Below are 15,077 nucleotides of genomic sequence, written 5' to 3'. Positions count from 1 at the left end.
CCTGTTTGAGTTCTTATCTAGACTCCTTTGATGATGAACTGTGATATGAAAGTGTAAGCAAAATAAACCCTTTCCTCCCCAAGTTGCTTTGGTCAAGGTATTTCATCACAGCAGTAGTAACCGCAACTAGGACAGAGCAGGAGAGGCTCACAAGTCCCCACCCATAAACTGAGGAGCAGCGGATAGCTGCTGGGGGAGTGATGTGGAATCCCTCTGTATGCTGTGAATATGTTTTATTACCATTTATTAATAAAGAAGCTGTTTCAGCCAATGGCTGAGCAGAGTAAAGCCAGGTGGGAAATCCGAACAGAGATATAGAGAGAAAGTAGGCGGAGTCAGAGAGAAGCCATGTAGCTGTTGAAGGAGAACAATACTGCCAGAAACTTTCCAGTAAGCCACAGCCTCGTGGTGATACACAGATTAATAGAAATGGGTTAATTTAAGATATAAGAACTAGATAGAAATACACTTAAGCTGTTGGCCAAGCAGTGTTGCAATTAAAATAGTTTCTGTGTGATTCAGGTCTGGGCAGCTGGGAACAAACTAGCAATCTCCATTTACAGGGAGGAAGACAATCTTTTTATTTTCTTATGTGCTGTGGCCCCTGGTAGGTTGCTCATACCCATTCACATGTGGTAGCACTGATTGGAAAAGAAGAGGACATGAAGCTGTGGGGTGGTAGGTGTTGGGGTCTGGGAGAAATTGGAGGAGGTGTTGAGATCACAGAATGGATCAAAATGCATTGTTTGCTTTTATGAAATTCTCAAAGAATAAATTGTAGCACCACGAGCTGGCTTACGAGGAAAGATCTTAACCTGCGTCTGCCTGGAGTGGGAGAATCATGGCGACCGCCTGACTCGGCTTCTTTCTCCCAGCATTCTGTTTAGTCTATTCCGCCTACCTAATTTTCTGTCCTATTAAAGGGCCAAGGCAGTCTCTTTATTTAACCAATGAAATTAACACAAAACAGAAGACTCCCCCATCAATAAATTAAAAACACAACAATAGAAAAAGATAGTATAAGGTGTTTTGTTTTCTCTTTGTTTATTAAATAGATATCTCTTTCCAGTTCTCCCATGATGCTTGGATCATGCAAGCGTTGTGCCCTGTCAGGCAGAGTCCACCCCTAACTCACCCACAGACATGGGGACAAGGATAAGAGGGCCTCCAGGATTGACTGTCGTCTGCACATGCACCTGGCATTGCTTCTCCTTTTGCTTAACCCGCTGAGCTCTGAAGTGCCAGTCCACCTAGAAAGATCCAGTTGAATCTAATTGTTATGCTCTCGGTTCAGTGACAATATACAGCAATGCCCCTAGCTATAAAACACACATAAATAGCATATTACCATGATATAGGACAACAAAAACATTTTGAAAGTCATGGCAGAATCCAGTCCTGTCTGCCTTTTGTTGGGATACCAAGCAGGAGTGTCAATCCATGAGGAACATCTCCATGACAGACCCTCAGGTTTTGCCCAGTCACTTTAAGGAATTCACCAAAACCATGAAACATTTCAAAATCAAATTCTTCTTGGTATGAGGAAAACGGACTCCTCCTTTCACGATAAAGCATTAGCTTCGGTGACTCCAAGGTGGCCTCTTTGGCAAAGTTAAGGCCCAGTCTCAGGATGGAGAGGAAGACGGTATCAACTTGGTGGGTGTACACAAAGTACAGCCATGAGAAGTCTTCACACCAACGTTGCATTTCTGACCTTCCGAGGACTGGCGACGTCAAAGGAAACCCGTGGATGACTCGCTGGGCTGGGCTGGCGTGTTTTAGGTTCCTGATAACAAAGGCAGAAAGGTCAGTGTGCTCACTGGCTGGGCCTGCGGCTCGGTGCTCACCTGAGCAGCATGAGGGAGCAGAGATGAACAACTGTATAAAGACACACCCTCTCCTCCTTTTCCTCCAGCAACACACGCTCTAGTGCTTTCCAAGCCCAAGAGCAAGCTCATTCCTATAATCCAAGACCCACTTTTAACAAACGATATCACAGATGCAAAGATTTGCTGTTTGTTTTGTTTGCTAATTTTCCCATGGAAGTTCTTGCTTTACCTGGTAGGGTTTTTTTTTTTTTTTCCTTCCTTTCTCTCCTTTTAAAATATAAGACATTTGTGGACATCTTCAAATAACACACATTCCTTCTAAAAGAGCGAAAGCAAAACAGAAGCCCTGACTGGAAATTTGCCACTCCATGTCTCCTGCGGCATTGTGTGGTGCTGGTTTCTCATTCAGAAACTTCCCAAATTAACCTGGGCTCCTCCACAAGGCCAGTGACACAAGCTTATCGTGTGCTGGTAAGACTAGCCCCAGGGAGACTGAGACATGAGTTCAAATTAGCCTGAGCCACACGGGGAGACCCTGTCTCAAAAGCAAAGAGGTTGCGTGCAACCCGTTTTCCCTGCCAGCCCCGAGAGCCGCAGTTCAGACTGCAGGGCACGGCAAGCATATCGAATATCTTAAATAATGCAGGGGGGCAGGATGAATTATTCAGCGGCAGTGGAACGTGGTGGGTCTGTGGGAAAAGTCTTGTGGCTTTCGGTTACAGGCTTCCAATAAGGAAAGGAAGCCTGCTTGGCGGATGGAGCTGTCTACGCCAGGGTCTCTCTGGAGGGCGCCTTCTGCTGGGAGTGCTAGGGTTTTTTGCAGTTGTTTGCTTCTGTTTGCGCTGCTGGGTTGCACAAATGTACTGCCACTTTCTAAATTTATCACAGTTTATTTCTGTTTATCTCAACAGGAGGAATGGATTAGCGGCCAAGGCACAAGCCAGGTTATGAAACATTCATATGCCCTCGAAAACTGAATGGTAAAGAGATGGAATTGCTAAAAACAACCAGAAAAATTGACTGACAGCAAGCGAAGGCCCCAGAAGAGAAGAAGGAAGGATGGCCATTTGTGTTAAATATTCATCTAAGTATAAAACATTCTTAAAGTCCATAGTTTTAGACCAAAATGGAAAGAGTTCACTTGTCCAATGAGCTGGTTGTGATTCATAGCAAAAAAAAAAAAAAAAAATTAAATCCTTATGAGTTCTGTCCTAAGATGTGTCTACCATGTTACACCTGAGCTCTCTCTATTACCCAGCATGCTCTTTTCTAGTAATCAATGGCCTTTTCCATACCCTAATCGCACACTCTATTGAGACAGAAGCCAGCAATGAAGAGCGGTCACACTTGGCATGTACCCATTTTGACAATCTATCTTTTTTCCTGCTAACTTTCCTAGACATTTAATGCCTGAGCTGAGGTCTGAAGCCTTCCACCTATATTGAATGTGGCCTGTCTTAGGATGCATCTAAAACACCGAAGACAAAAAAAAAAAATGCTGCCACAGTAGGCGGGGTGTGTGAGCCTCGTAACCTTACACTTGGTGCTGATCACAGCACCCTAGAAACATCTCAAGCTCTTCCTATGATGTAAGAAGCTCACCACAGTGGGCACACCAGGCACAGTTTGGGAAGCCTCTTGGAACTCAGAGTGGGCACTGCCTTAGAAACAGGCCCGTGTCTACAAAAACACTGTCCCCATGCATACCATTTGGGAACATTTGAAAAGACTGGTTCTTAGGCCTGATTTTGTCTAGATGGTCTGGAAGAGCCCCAAGAGCTTGCACAAGTACACCAAGTGCTTCTGGGGTGTGCCGCACTGAGATCCCAGGGTACCAGACAGGTTTCTATAGGCTCCACACATATTCAGCATGTATTCTTTAGGAATCCAGCATCTGGACGCGTACCCCAAGAGTCCGTCAGGGTATGGCATGAATCAGGCTATACGTTCCTAAGTCAAAAGCCCCTGAGGCGTGTGCTGCTCTCATAGCTGACCCAAGCCCCATTCCTAGCAAGCACACAGCGGCTCAGAACCATTCATCTATAGCTTCACTTCCAGAGTGCCCGACTCCTTCTCTGGTCTCTCACGGCACTGGACATACAAGAACATATCTGTACATGTGGGCAAATCACTCATACACATGAAATAAGTGAAGCTTTAAGACTCCAGTGCTCGGGGAAGACCCCATGAGGGGAAAGGCTGAAATGGGATTGAGCAGAAAAGAGCTCCCGGCATTGGAGGGTTAAGTGGTTCTGAAAGCCTGCATCTTACCCCATGGATAGAACTCACCATCTTCCGTGGTGACTGACCCACAGCAGCCCCTATCCTCCCACAGCTTCTAGTCACAATGCCTGGTCTTTTGTGCGCACACCTAGAACCACCGGTCCCCTAAGACTCTGTCCCTGTGACAATCCCTCACCCTTCTGAAGTTTTACAAGTCTGTGCTGAAACTATCAGAAGATGAAGAAGGGTCTGACCCAAGAGCATCACCCCCACCCTCACAAGACATCACTACAGCAGCATGGACTCCAGCACCCTGGAAAGACATGGAACAGAAAGAGTTATAGGAGATGGGGGGTCTCCTGGCCTTCCAAAACTGAGCTTTCCTGATCTGGGCCGTAACTAGAATCATGCCACATGGCCCGGGGTGAAGATGCATAGGCAGCAGCTTTCACCAGCCTGGAGATGCATACTCGTGTGTAGATCTCAGAGGTACTAGAAGCTGTGGCAAAGACAGGAAACCTCTGAATAATCCCATACACTACTGTTTCTTGAGCTGCACATAGCCCTGAGCTTCTAGTTGGCAGCTGCTGCGCTATTTACAGAATTAAGCTTTGCCCATTCCAAGGCCTATTAGCGCCAAGCAGGAGCCTTTGTGGCTGTGGCACCCTGTGTCTCTATGGATAGGCCATTTATCTGGCCCATTGAGCTCCCCAGCAGCCCAGACTAGGAAAGGTACTGGCTGCAGGCTGGCTTACAGCTAGAGAGCTCAGTTTAGACTGCAGGGTGGGAGGCAGGGGGGGTGGAGGTGGGGTCTGCAAAGCAGCACAGATGTAGTCAACAGCCCTGAACTCTAACTGGCCAGCATCTCGAGCTGGAGAAGAGCTGGGAGCCAGCACTGACAGAAATGCCCCCGTGTCAGTGTGAGGTGGGCTTTGACAAATTGAAGCCACACTGAAGCAGCAAAAAGGGAGGATAAAAAGACAAAGGATATGCTATCAGACACCTGTCTTAGCGTTCCAGGAGCAAGGATCAGAGCGGGGTGGAAGAGAACTGGAGCACGGAGGGTACACAAACGATAACACCCTTACAGGAGTCAAGAGTTCTGAGAACAGTGCCCATCACACCTTCAAGACTCCCAGACTAGACTGGGATGTGGGATCTGGCCTTCAAAGGAACCCCTAAAGCTTAAGGATCACCTCACCCATCACTGTAAGAAATGGTTGTGGCCACACTGGAAACTTTCATGTGTTCAGGTGACCTCACAAAATCCTATGTCCTCTTCAAGCCAAACACAGCAGATAGCTGTGCACCTGGCTACAATCCCTTCCCTCCAGAATCCCTCCAGCTCATTGACTACTCAATGTGACTCCCAGAAAGCACAGCCCATGGCACATTAACACTCCAAATGGGCTACCTAGAGGCAGTGTTGGGACCCACACCTGCACAGCCACCCTTTGGCTGAACATGACTGCCCTGTCAAGTTTAGGGAATGCTTTCCCTAAAATCCCCCACTGGGAATGAAAAGAACCAGCCATTCAATATCTCCACTAAGTTTCTAGCTAGGCAAAGACAGTTGTCTCTGGGGTCTGATTGGTGTTGCATGGACCTTAACACTCTCTGCTGATGCCAAGGTCGCTTTGAAGCTTTGCAGCCCCCCCCCCACACACACACCAGGAAACACAGAATACACCATTACCGGTACATTCAGCACCAGGGCCGCTATCTTATTTTTCCCCACCAACTCATCACTTAACTGGCTATGCATGGCTTGAAACTGTCAAATTTCTCTCCCTGAATATTTTCAGAACAGCTTTGAGAAGCATCCTCTTGAAGTTCTGAAATGTCATCTTCCATTCTCTTGTTCAAGCACCATTCCTCACTCACACCAGATACATTCCAGGTGAAATTATCTAGTGAACCCTGTTTGGATCTCTTCCTAGGCAAACACGTGGGCTTGTCTTCAGGAAACTCTTGACAGAAAAAGGCAGCCAGAAAGGTGTTGGGGAGATGGGGGCTTCTGAAGTGTGTTCTTGGGGTATCCATGTGGGATAGCTTCCCTTCACTGTCAACACAGCTAAACCTGAAATCACCTAAAAGACACACTTCTGAGCTTATCTATGAGGGTGTTTCCAAAGAGGTCTAAGAGAAGGGAAGACCCACCCTGAACGTAAGAGCACCACCCCGTGGGCTGGGGTCCCATACTGAACCGAAAGGAGGTGGTACAGCAGCACCCATCTCTCTGTACTTTGTGGGACCTTAATGGACTGTATCTCCAAACCATGAGCCAAAAGAATCCATTCCTTCTTTATGTTGCCTTTGCCAGGCCATCTTGTCACTGCAACAAGAAGTGTGACTTATACACAATGCTGACAGATGGGTGGGAGGGAACTCCTCCGCCACCTGTGTCTTTATCAACCTGTGATCCCACCCAGGTAGAGCTACCAAAACTGGATATACAATACATACACACATAGTCTGCCCATTGCTCCCTTTAACCGCCACTTCTTGGTCACCACACCAGTGCTTCTAAAGAAAGCCTGTCTCCTTTCCCCTGCTTCAAAAGTTCCAGGTCTATCCCAAGGCACACAAGCCAAGGATCTGCTTTACCGAGAAACACTGGCCTCTCTGTTCCCCTGCCACTTTGCTTGAGAGGGTGACTACAATGTGTGCAATGTATACTAAGAGCTAGTAACCTTCATGCTTGCCACAGTTCCCCCATGTATCTCCTCAGCTGACTCCCTGTGTTCCCCTAACACCACTTAAGTCCCCAAACTGCCTAACCTAGCATCAGGCAGTCTCCAGCCCACAGAAAGCTTAAAAGCTCCGTGTCACTGGCAGACCGCACGCAGGCAACTGAATCCCAGAGGGAGGGAGGAAACCACAGAGAAGAGCTCCCTGGACATCTAAATCAATCCATGTGTTCAAAAAGAGCAATCAGGGACCACAACGGTGCATCTGCTAGGTGCCATCACCATAAGCCAAGAGCAATCATTATACAGATCAAACCATCCAGTGAGTGATTGGAAATCTAGAGGCAGCTTCTCCAAAAGGGATGAGAAGGTTGTCCACCCTTAATTGGGGCCCCCATGGTGGGATCCCCTGGAGTGGGTCTCTCTAGGCGTTTTACTTGCACTGGTCAGAGAAGGTTGCTGTCAATGCTTTGCCTACGATTTCAGATACAAACTGTTTTCTGCAACATTAACCCCAACTCCTACATGTATGATAACCAGTGTTGACTGTGTGTTAGAAAATGAACATGCTGTGTTCACAGTTGACAGTTTTAACTGTCTTGTCTATCAAACACTGCAGACTTACGCATTCAATTGCACACTGAGCCTCCGATGACATCTAATGGAGACCTCAGAAATGCTCATCATAAATATTGCTCTTTGTCCCCAAACCCTCTCATCCCTCAGCAATCTCTGTCAATGGCAGCTCCAACCGCCAAACGGTTCTGGCCATATTCTTGACCAAGGACTCTTCCCATCTCCACCCAAACTCCAGTCCCAACAGGATCTTCCTCACTGTCAACCTCATGGCCATAGAACTCACATGCAGAACAAACCACATTTATTCTCCCGCTTTTCAAACCCAGCACCGACCATCCTTCCATGAGACAAGGAGCCCAATGTACTAGTGTAAATGTGAATTCTACAGATCCCAGGAAGACAGAACAGCAAACGTCCTGGAGACCTTCATCAAAGAGAAAAAACAAGTTGCATGTTGTTCATGACTTTGTTGGTTCAGGTGACTATTTCCCTAGTCAGAGTACATCCTTCCAAACCATCTGCTGGACTTACAGCCACTGCTATAGGAAAGCAAGAGATACTTCCTCTCTTCGCTCCACTCCAGAACGGCTGTCTGCTTGAAACAGAGATGGGGAAGAGAGCCCTTCTTCCATCATGAATATTCAATGTGTACCTATTACAAGGTATGCATTTTGAAATTATTTTAAAAATTTTCAAAATGTTCTACATTACCTGATAAATAGAGCTGTAGTTGTGTTGTTTTGGAAGGCTGACTTCACCAGATTTAGGAGGAAGAGAAGCAATCTCTGCAATAGAAGAATTTTTTTTCAGTGCAATATATGATTTTTTTAAGAAACCAGGTTGCATATTCCAATAATTAATTGGAATTTATATGTAAGCATATTTGCTCCTATGTAGTTCTGGCTTAAAATAACCTATGTAGTTCAAATCTAGGATGCTCCTTGAAGTGCACGTACTAACGACTTGGGACTATTGGAAATGATGGGTCCTTTAAGGGGTGGAGCCCAGTGGGGAAAAGTTGGGTCATAAAGAAAGGTCAAACAGCACACAGCTGTTTGTCTCTTTCCATCACATAAGCTTAGAACTTCATGCTCTATGTAAAAATCAATTCCTTTCTTCACACCGTGGTCTCATCTAGACACAAGATGACCCACGGCTTCAGTAGCTGACCGTGGAAAATAAACATAGGGCACATTGAGGGTAGGACAGAGAGGTTGGGTCTAAGCCACGATTTCGGTCAAGCTACTTGTAAAATGCTCAAAATACTAATGGGTAACACACAACAGCAAGAAACCCAGGAAGAGGCTGGGGGCTTCTCCAATACAGCAGCCCATGCTTTGTGGAACTTTTTAATGTGATGCATAGAATTTGTGATACACCAGGGAGGCAGCCTGGGTGAAGTCAAAGGATCGGGATACTGAAGGCTAGAACCCCAATCTTAGCAAAGGTCAATTGACTGGGGGTCTGTCCCTGGGTTTTTTTTTTTTTTTTTTTTTTTTTTTTGCCAACCCATGTGGGTGACAACCCTTTCTAGTGCTAAGGAATGGTTTATGTGCTGCCTTCCCTTTGGCCTCAGCCTTTCAAATCCTGCTGCTGCGGCCTTGCCTACAGAGAGTCCCTACCCCGCGTGACAACAGAAAATGAGACTCTGCAGACGACTTCTCACAGTAGTTTAGCCTTCTAACAACTGTCCTGTCTGGCTGATCAGGAGCAGAGTTCTGTGTGTCAGTTGAACTTGAATCGGGTTACATTTTGAAGAAACTGCCTGTGTGCAGTACATTAAAGGGTCATCACATAGCTTTAAAGGGGAATAAAATCCTTGAAAGTTGTTAACATTATTTGTGCTTTCAGCAGAAAGAGAGATTGATTGTTAAATCTACTCCTAACTCTAAAAATTCTCCTAAAATTTATGCAAACACTGATTGTTCCGTGCATAGATTTTTCTACTGGAGAAGCCGGTGTCCAGGCAACCCACACATCTCCCTCTGGAGGTCTTCCCGTGCCTGCCTGCTACTCACGTGCCCTCCTTGCTTCTTCCGAACTGTACCCATAGTTTTCCTTTCCGCTTTTTAACCTTGTCTCGGGCTCTGCTTTGATTGTCTTCACGCTTGTTGTTTTCCTGAAATTAGAGCATTTCGGTTACAGCTTCTGCTCAGCAAAGGTAGACGACCTGTGTGTTCCTGCATACCAGCGAGAGGGAGGGATGGGGCTCGTCACAGAAGGTCTGTGGACTCAACTCCACAAATGCCCCTAAGTAAATACAGGGTCAGTAACCTATGAACCTGAGCCCAACTATTCCACCCTCTGTTGCTGAAATCTGGACACATCCACTTGTCATCAGTTTCTAGGGCTGCCTTCATGTCACAGCAGAGCTAGAAGTTGTGGAAAACCAAAAGTATTACTGTGTATCCCTTTGTACAAAACAGTGGGTTTGATCCCCCGAAATAGAGCAGAGATGAGTGCAGCTCCTCAGGGAGCAAAGTTGGATGATGGATAGCCAGAGAATGAAAAACGTTTATACTCAACTCCTATGAGCGTCTGCTAAGGAAACAATTGTGATATATGGCAGAAGACGGCTCACACATGAACTACAGAGGACCCAAGGGGTTAACATAAGTGAGTGATAGACGTCCGTGCTCGCGGGGACAGTGGACACGGGACTGCTCTTGGACAACAGTGGCAACAGTCACCTACTGTGTGTCCAGGCCCTCACTGCCGGGGATGACACAGAACTCTGAACAAGGTTGGCACTCAAGTTCTCCACAGGGACACAAGAGAACACTCGGAGAACGATATCCCCTTCCTACTGGAGCAAGCGGAAAACTGTCGAAGTCCCACATAAAGCCGTGAAGAATAAATCCCACATACAGCTAAGAGTACAGCATTTTGTCATCAGAAAATATCTCCACCCACATGGCACAGTGTGCATGGGCCTCACCGTAGAAAGCCCTGGAGAGCAGACACGTTTGAATGAAGATTTGTGGCAATTCATTTACGTAGATCTAAGCTTACGATGTGGGGAAAGATGTCAGAAGTATGTTATCATTGGGGGCAAGGAGACAATGATCTAAGGGAGGTCTGAGAGGAGCGTGGTGGGGCTACCGACTCGCTAGTGAATTTTGGCCAAGGCCACAGCACAGGTATCTAAGAACTTCATGCTGTGTACACCTTCCTCCACTTACCTTTGTGAACAAAAGTGTCATGAACCATCACCTTGTAAAACAAATCTATACTGATAAAAATGTCTAAAGATGTTTTAAATTAAACATATATGTATGTGTCTGTGTGGGGTATGAACATGTGACTGCAGATGCCCATAGGAATTAAGGGGTTGTCCAATACCCCGGATCTGGAGTTAGAGGTGGGCATGAGCTGCCCGGCATGGGGGTTGAATTCAGGTCTTGCGCAAGAGCAGAAAATGCTCTTAACCTCTGAGCCATCTCTCCAGTCCCTCTAATAAAATTGATTTATTTATAAAAATGTCTATAGTGTTTGCTGATATAGACAGTTGCTTGTGCTTCCCAAGAAGAAAAGGCAGATACTAAAATTACATACATGCCTTTCATGAAACAATGAAATTAAAACCATCTGGAAAAAAAAAAGAAACCTTCCAGACCAAAGTACTATTTGTTAGCAGAAAAAAAAAAAAACCCTTCATAATAGTGTCAGATAAAAAGAACACGCTATTAGATAACAGCTGTGAAGGTCCAGATTGTACAAAATGCCTGCATCCATATCTCTGCTTGTATACATGGTCACACACACACATGCATACACTAACATATGTAACACTGATTACCTTTAGACAATGGATCTACAGGTAGTATTAACATTGTTTCTCAGAACTATTCATGTTTAATTTCTTTTCTACACTAAATATTTACTGAATCTTTAATAAAAATATGTGTGGTTATTTTAACATAAAAATGTAAGTGTCTGGAAACAGCAGTGTGGACAAATGGAAAGGAAAAGCCGGGAGCTGTGGACAGGCAGTAAGTCATCATCATGCCCCCAGGACGAGGCAATCCCTTCCATACCAGGCCCTGCACATAGGTGAGGGACCTGGCTCTGGGAGCTGCTGTCCTCTTTACAACCCTGACTCTTCTACAGGCAGGATGTTGGGAATAGTTTTCTGCCTCAGTACCCTCAGCCACAAAATGGAAAAGATCTATACAACCATGGTAAGAAACCAGCAAGATTGAAACCTGTGCAGAGCTCAGAGCAGTACCCAACTGTTAAGGGTATGAGTGTAACAGAGGAAGGGGGTCTTAGCTGTTGCCATGGCTACCCATGTGGTTGTATATGCCTATTGTTATTCTCCAGCATTTTGCTGAGTAACTATGGATTCCTTTACTGAGCCTTGAAATCCTCTAAGATCCTGAGAACAGAACCAAAGGTCATGGCAACCATCACCCTGCTCAGCCAAGGGGGAATCCAGGCTATGACTCCCTGGTAACCATGGTCAAGAGAAATGCTAAAATATGCACCAGGATCTGTTTCCTTGCTCTCCCTCATCTCACATCAGGCCCCAAAGAACAGTTTCAAGACTATTGCTGCATGGTGCCTCAGAATGGAGCTGCCTCTCTCAGAACCTGTTTTTTATCAGGGCTGGAAGATGAATGGAAAGAACCTGTCGCTTGGTAACCATTACACATTCATTCATGGTACTGCATATAGCCAAAAAGGTTTTCAAATTTCAGAGCCTAGAAACTATATTATCTAATAAACACTGACTGCTGGATGTGGCTGCAGACATCTTCAACAAAACTGCTGTATCTGAAACACTCTGGGTGATTCTGTGACTCTGAAAGTAGAGATATTCACGCTGGCTATTTATGTGAACATACTGGCTACCATGTATCTCTGTGAACATACCAGTTACTGTGTATTCCTGTGAACATACCAGATACCGTTTATTCCTGTGAACACACTGGTTATCATGTATTTCTGTGAACATACCAGATACCATGCATTCATGTGAACATACTGACTACCACTTATTCCTGTGAACATACCAGATACCATGTATACCTGTGAACACACTGGCTACCATGTATTCCTGCGAACATACCAGATACCATGTATTCCTGTGAACACACTGGCTACTATGTATCTCTGTGAACATACCAGCTACCATGTATTACTATGAACACACTGACCACCATGTATTTCTGTGAACATGCTGGCTATCAAGTACTCTTACGAACATCCTGGCTACTATGTATTCCTGTGAACATACTGACTACCATGTAGTCCTGTGAACGCACTGGCTATCACGCATTCTGTGAACACACCAGATACTATGTGTTCCTAAGAATAAACTGTCTACTGTGTATTCTTGTAAAAATACCAGCTAGCATGTATTCCTGTGAATCTGGAATTATCTTCCTCAAAAGTGTTTGCAGTAGAGCAGTGGTGGCACACCTTTAATTCCAGCACTCAGGAGGCAAAGGCAGGTGGATCTCTGTGAGTTTGCGGCCAACCTGGTATACAGAGCTAGTTCCAGGACAGCTAAGGCTGTTACAGAGAAGCCCTGTCTCGAAAAACAACAAACAAACAAATAAATAAATTAATAAATCTGCAGACACTCTAGATGGTGTATAAAACAGAGGAATTTTTCACTCTGTCTTCTTAGTGCTGGGTCGAGCTGCAGATAGTGTCTAATTTGTCTACCAGAGCAATGCCACATGCCTTATAGGCATCTGTCTGGCACGGCTTTCTGTCCTGCAACATGCCTCAAGTCCTGGTGCAATCTGTGCAGTGCATGGCTCAAAGCTGGCAGGACAACAGCCACCAACAGTCACAGGGCACAGCGCCCTCTTGTGGAGAGAGCTGCAAATGCCAGCTGCTCAGTCAACCTCCATCTTTTAGAGAGCCTAAGCAAGTCCTCTATAGATGGCCCACGGTTGCTTTATGAGTCTGTGATTGGATACATTTTTCAGAGTGTCTGATTGCAGTACATACTGAGTAGCATAATCCCCCAAACCCTATAGTCCCGTGCATGAGTGTTGCCATGGTTACTTGGCTTTGTTTTGGCCAAAAGCTGAAGAGGTTTCCAACTTACCTTATTTCATTTTGATAGCTAGATTCTGAAAAACAAAAGAGGGTGTGGGAGAAAGAAAATCCCATTAGCAAAATGGAGACAGTGGTTCTAAAAGCAGCTCTAATTTGTGTTGACCCTCTGACATGATAAACTTCACTTTGACCCAGCCCGTATTCAGAGTAACCCTGCACTGAATTAGTAGACAACTAAAGCCCCCCCCCAAAAAAAAAACAGACTCAGTATCAGAAAAGTAAATACTCTGTGGGAACCTGAAAGATAATGAATGCCCCTTGTGTACCCAGTGAATACTGATTGAATTTGATACACAGAGTTGCACAGGCTCCATGACCAAGAAGAGCTCTAAGTAGCCAAGCCAGTCACACGAGTCGTTGGTTGCCTACTGTGTGCCAGGCCACCAGAAGGTATATCCTCTTTTGACTAACAACAACAAATGAGTTCAGGTCTGGGCAACTGAAAAACTAAAATGCAGTCTCCATTCACAGAACAAAATTTAAGATACACATCTCAGAAATATTTTTTAAGACAGGGTCTTATTATGTAAACACACGGGCCTGCAATTCACTGTGTAGGCCAGGCTACCCTCAAAATTGTGACAATCCTTCAGCCTCAGCTTCCAGAATATTAGAATTACAGCGAGCAAAGAATGGGTCTACAGAACATGAGCAAATCCTTGGTCAAACCAAACTCTCATCTTGCGTTCACAGGTTTTCATTGCTCTCCAGCTTCCCCTTGCCAAGGAATAAAATGAACCCCCAAATCAAAGCCTGATCCACGAAGGAGCTACAGTCAGACCCTGTCCTTACGCTAGATCATGGGATTTACCAGGCATGTCTCGTTGAGAGAGAGATCAATGGAAAACAGTCAGTAGACCCACCTGACGCACACACAAAGTGTTCGCGAATTTAACAACGCAAATCAAGTGACAGGCACCCAAACATCGCACCTCAGCTCTTAAAAAAACATAATTTAACTGTGGAAAGTGTTCAAATCAGAGAAAAGACAAGGATTCAGCACTTAGAAAGTTCTGGGCTGTCACATGTCAAACCATCCTTCGGCACTCAAGTTTCAGACTGTCAAACTCTGTAACAAGGCCTTCCATCCTAGACCCCCATCTCCAGACCACCAGCAGCTTCCGCATAGCTGGGAGTGTCCTGGCACATTTATTCATGAGACATGTGCGCCTTTTCCATTAACTTAGCGTGTGCCATCTTTTTCTTTTTACCGCTGCAGCCACCCTTGCCTGTACTGGGACATTTTAAACCCCACAGAATGGGGAAAGGCATGTCCCAACCAATGTTATTCTAATAATGCAATTGTATGTTATAGGACATATCACTGTAGCTGTCTATCCTTGAAAATCAGTACAGAAGTCAAGTAACCCAGGCCTCTAGCAAGATCTCATCCATCACCTTCTCAGATGTGGGAACAGCCTGGTCTCTGGATAGGGTTTCCTGGGTCCTAGAGGAACAGCTCTCTCTTTCCTGTACCCTTCCATGGTTCCTGTCAAAGACTGAAGGCCTTGCCTCTTAGTTTCAATTTTGCTTTGCTCAGCGTCCCTATCACCTCTGTCCCAGCTCATTAAGGCAACACAGGAGTGAAAATATAAATACGTAAATTGGCAGGCACCGTGTGACAAGTGGGCATTGGGAAATCACTAGATGGAGCCGATCCATACACCCATCATTCCATACA

At 45.4% G+C, this 15,077-nt stretch overlaps 1 protein-coding gene across 2 annotated transcripts in view; it reads right to left on the bottom strand.

The window, feature by feature from the left end:
* Positions 1-1,020: 1,020 nt before the first annotated feature.
* Positions 1,021-15,077, bottom strand: part of Igsf5 (immunoglobulin superfamily member 5) — a 39,732-nt gene continuing 25,675 nt past the window's right edge. For both annotated transcript variants that reach the window (XM_050162117.1, XM_050162118.1), the window contains 4 exons: positions 13,386-13,410; positions 9,340-9,440; positions 8,033-8,106; positions 1,021-1,786 (listed from right to left, as the gene is read on the bottom strand). In XM_050162117.1, coding sequence (XP_050018074.1) covers positions 1,691-1,786; positions 8,033-8,106; positions 9,340-9,440; positions 13,386-13,410 — 296 coding nt within the window. In that variant the 3' untranslated portion in view covers positions 1,021-1,690. The remainder of the gene's footprint in view (positions 1,787-8,032; positions 8,107-9,339; positions 9,441-13,385; positions 13,411-15,077) is intronic.

This window comes from Alexandromys fortis, unplaced genomic scaffold (genome assembly GCF_014885135.2).
Source record: "Alexandromys fortis isolate MF-2015 unplaced genomic scaffold, M_Fortis_MF-2015_v1.1 scaffold_128, whole genome shotgun sequence".
Taxonomy (NCBI): Eukaryota; Metazoa; Chordata; class Mammalia; order Rodentia; family Cricetidae; genus Alexandromys; species Alexandromys fortis.
This window is presented reverse-complemented; position numbering and strand designations above follow the sequence as displayed.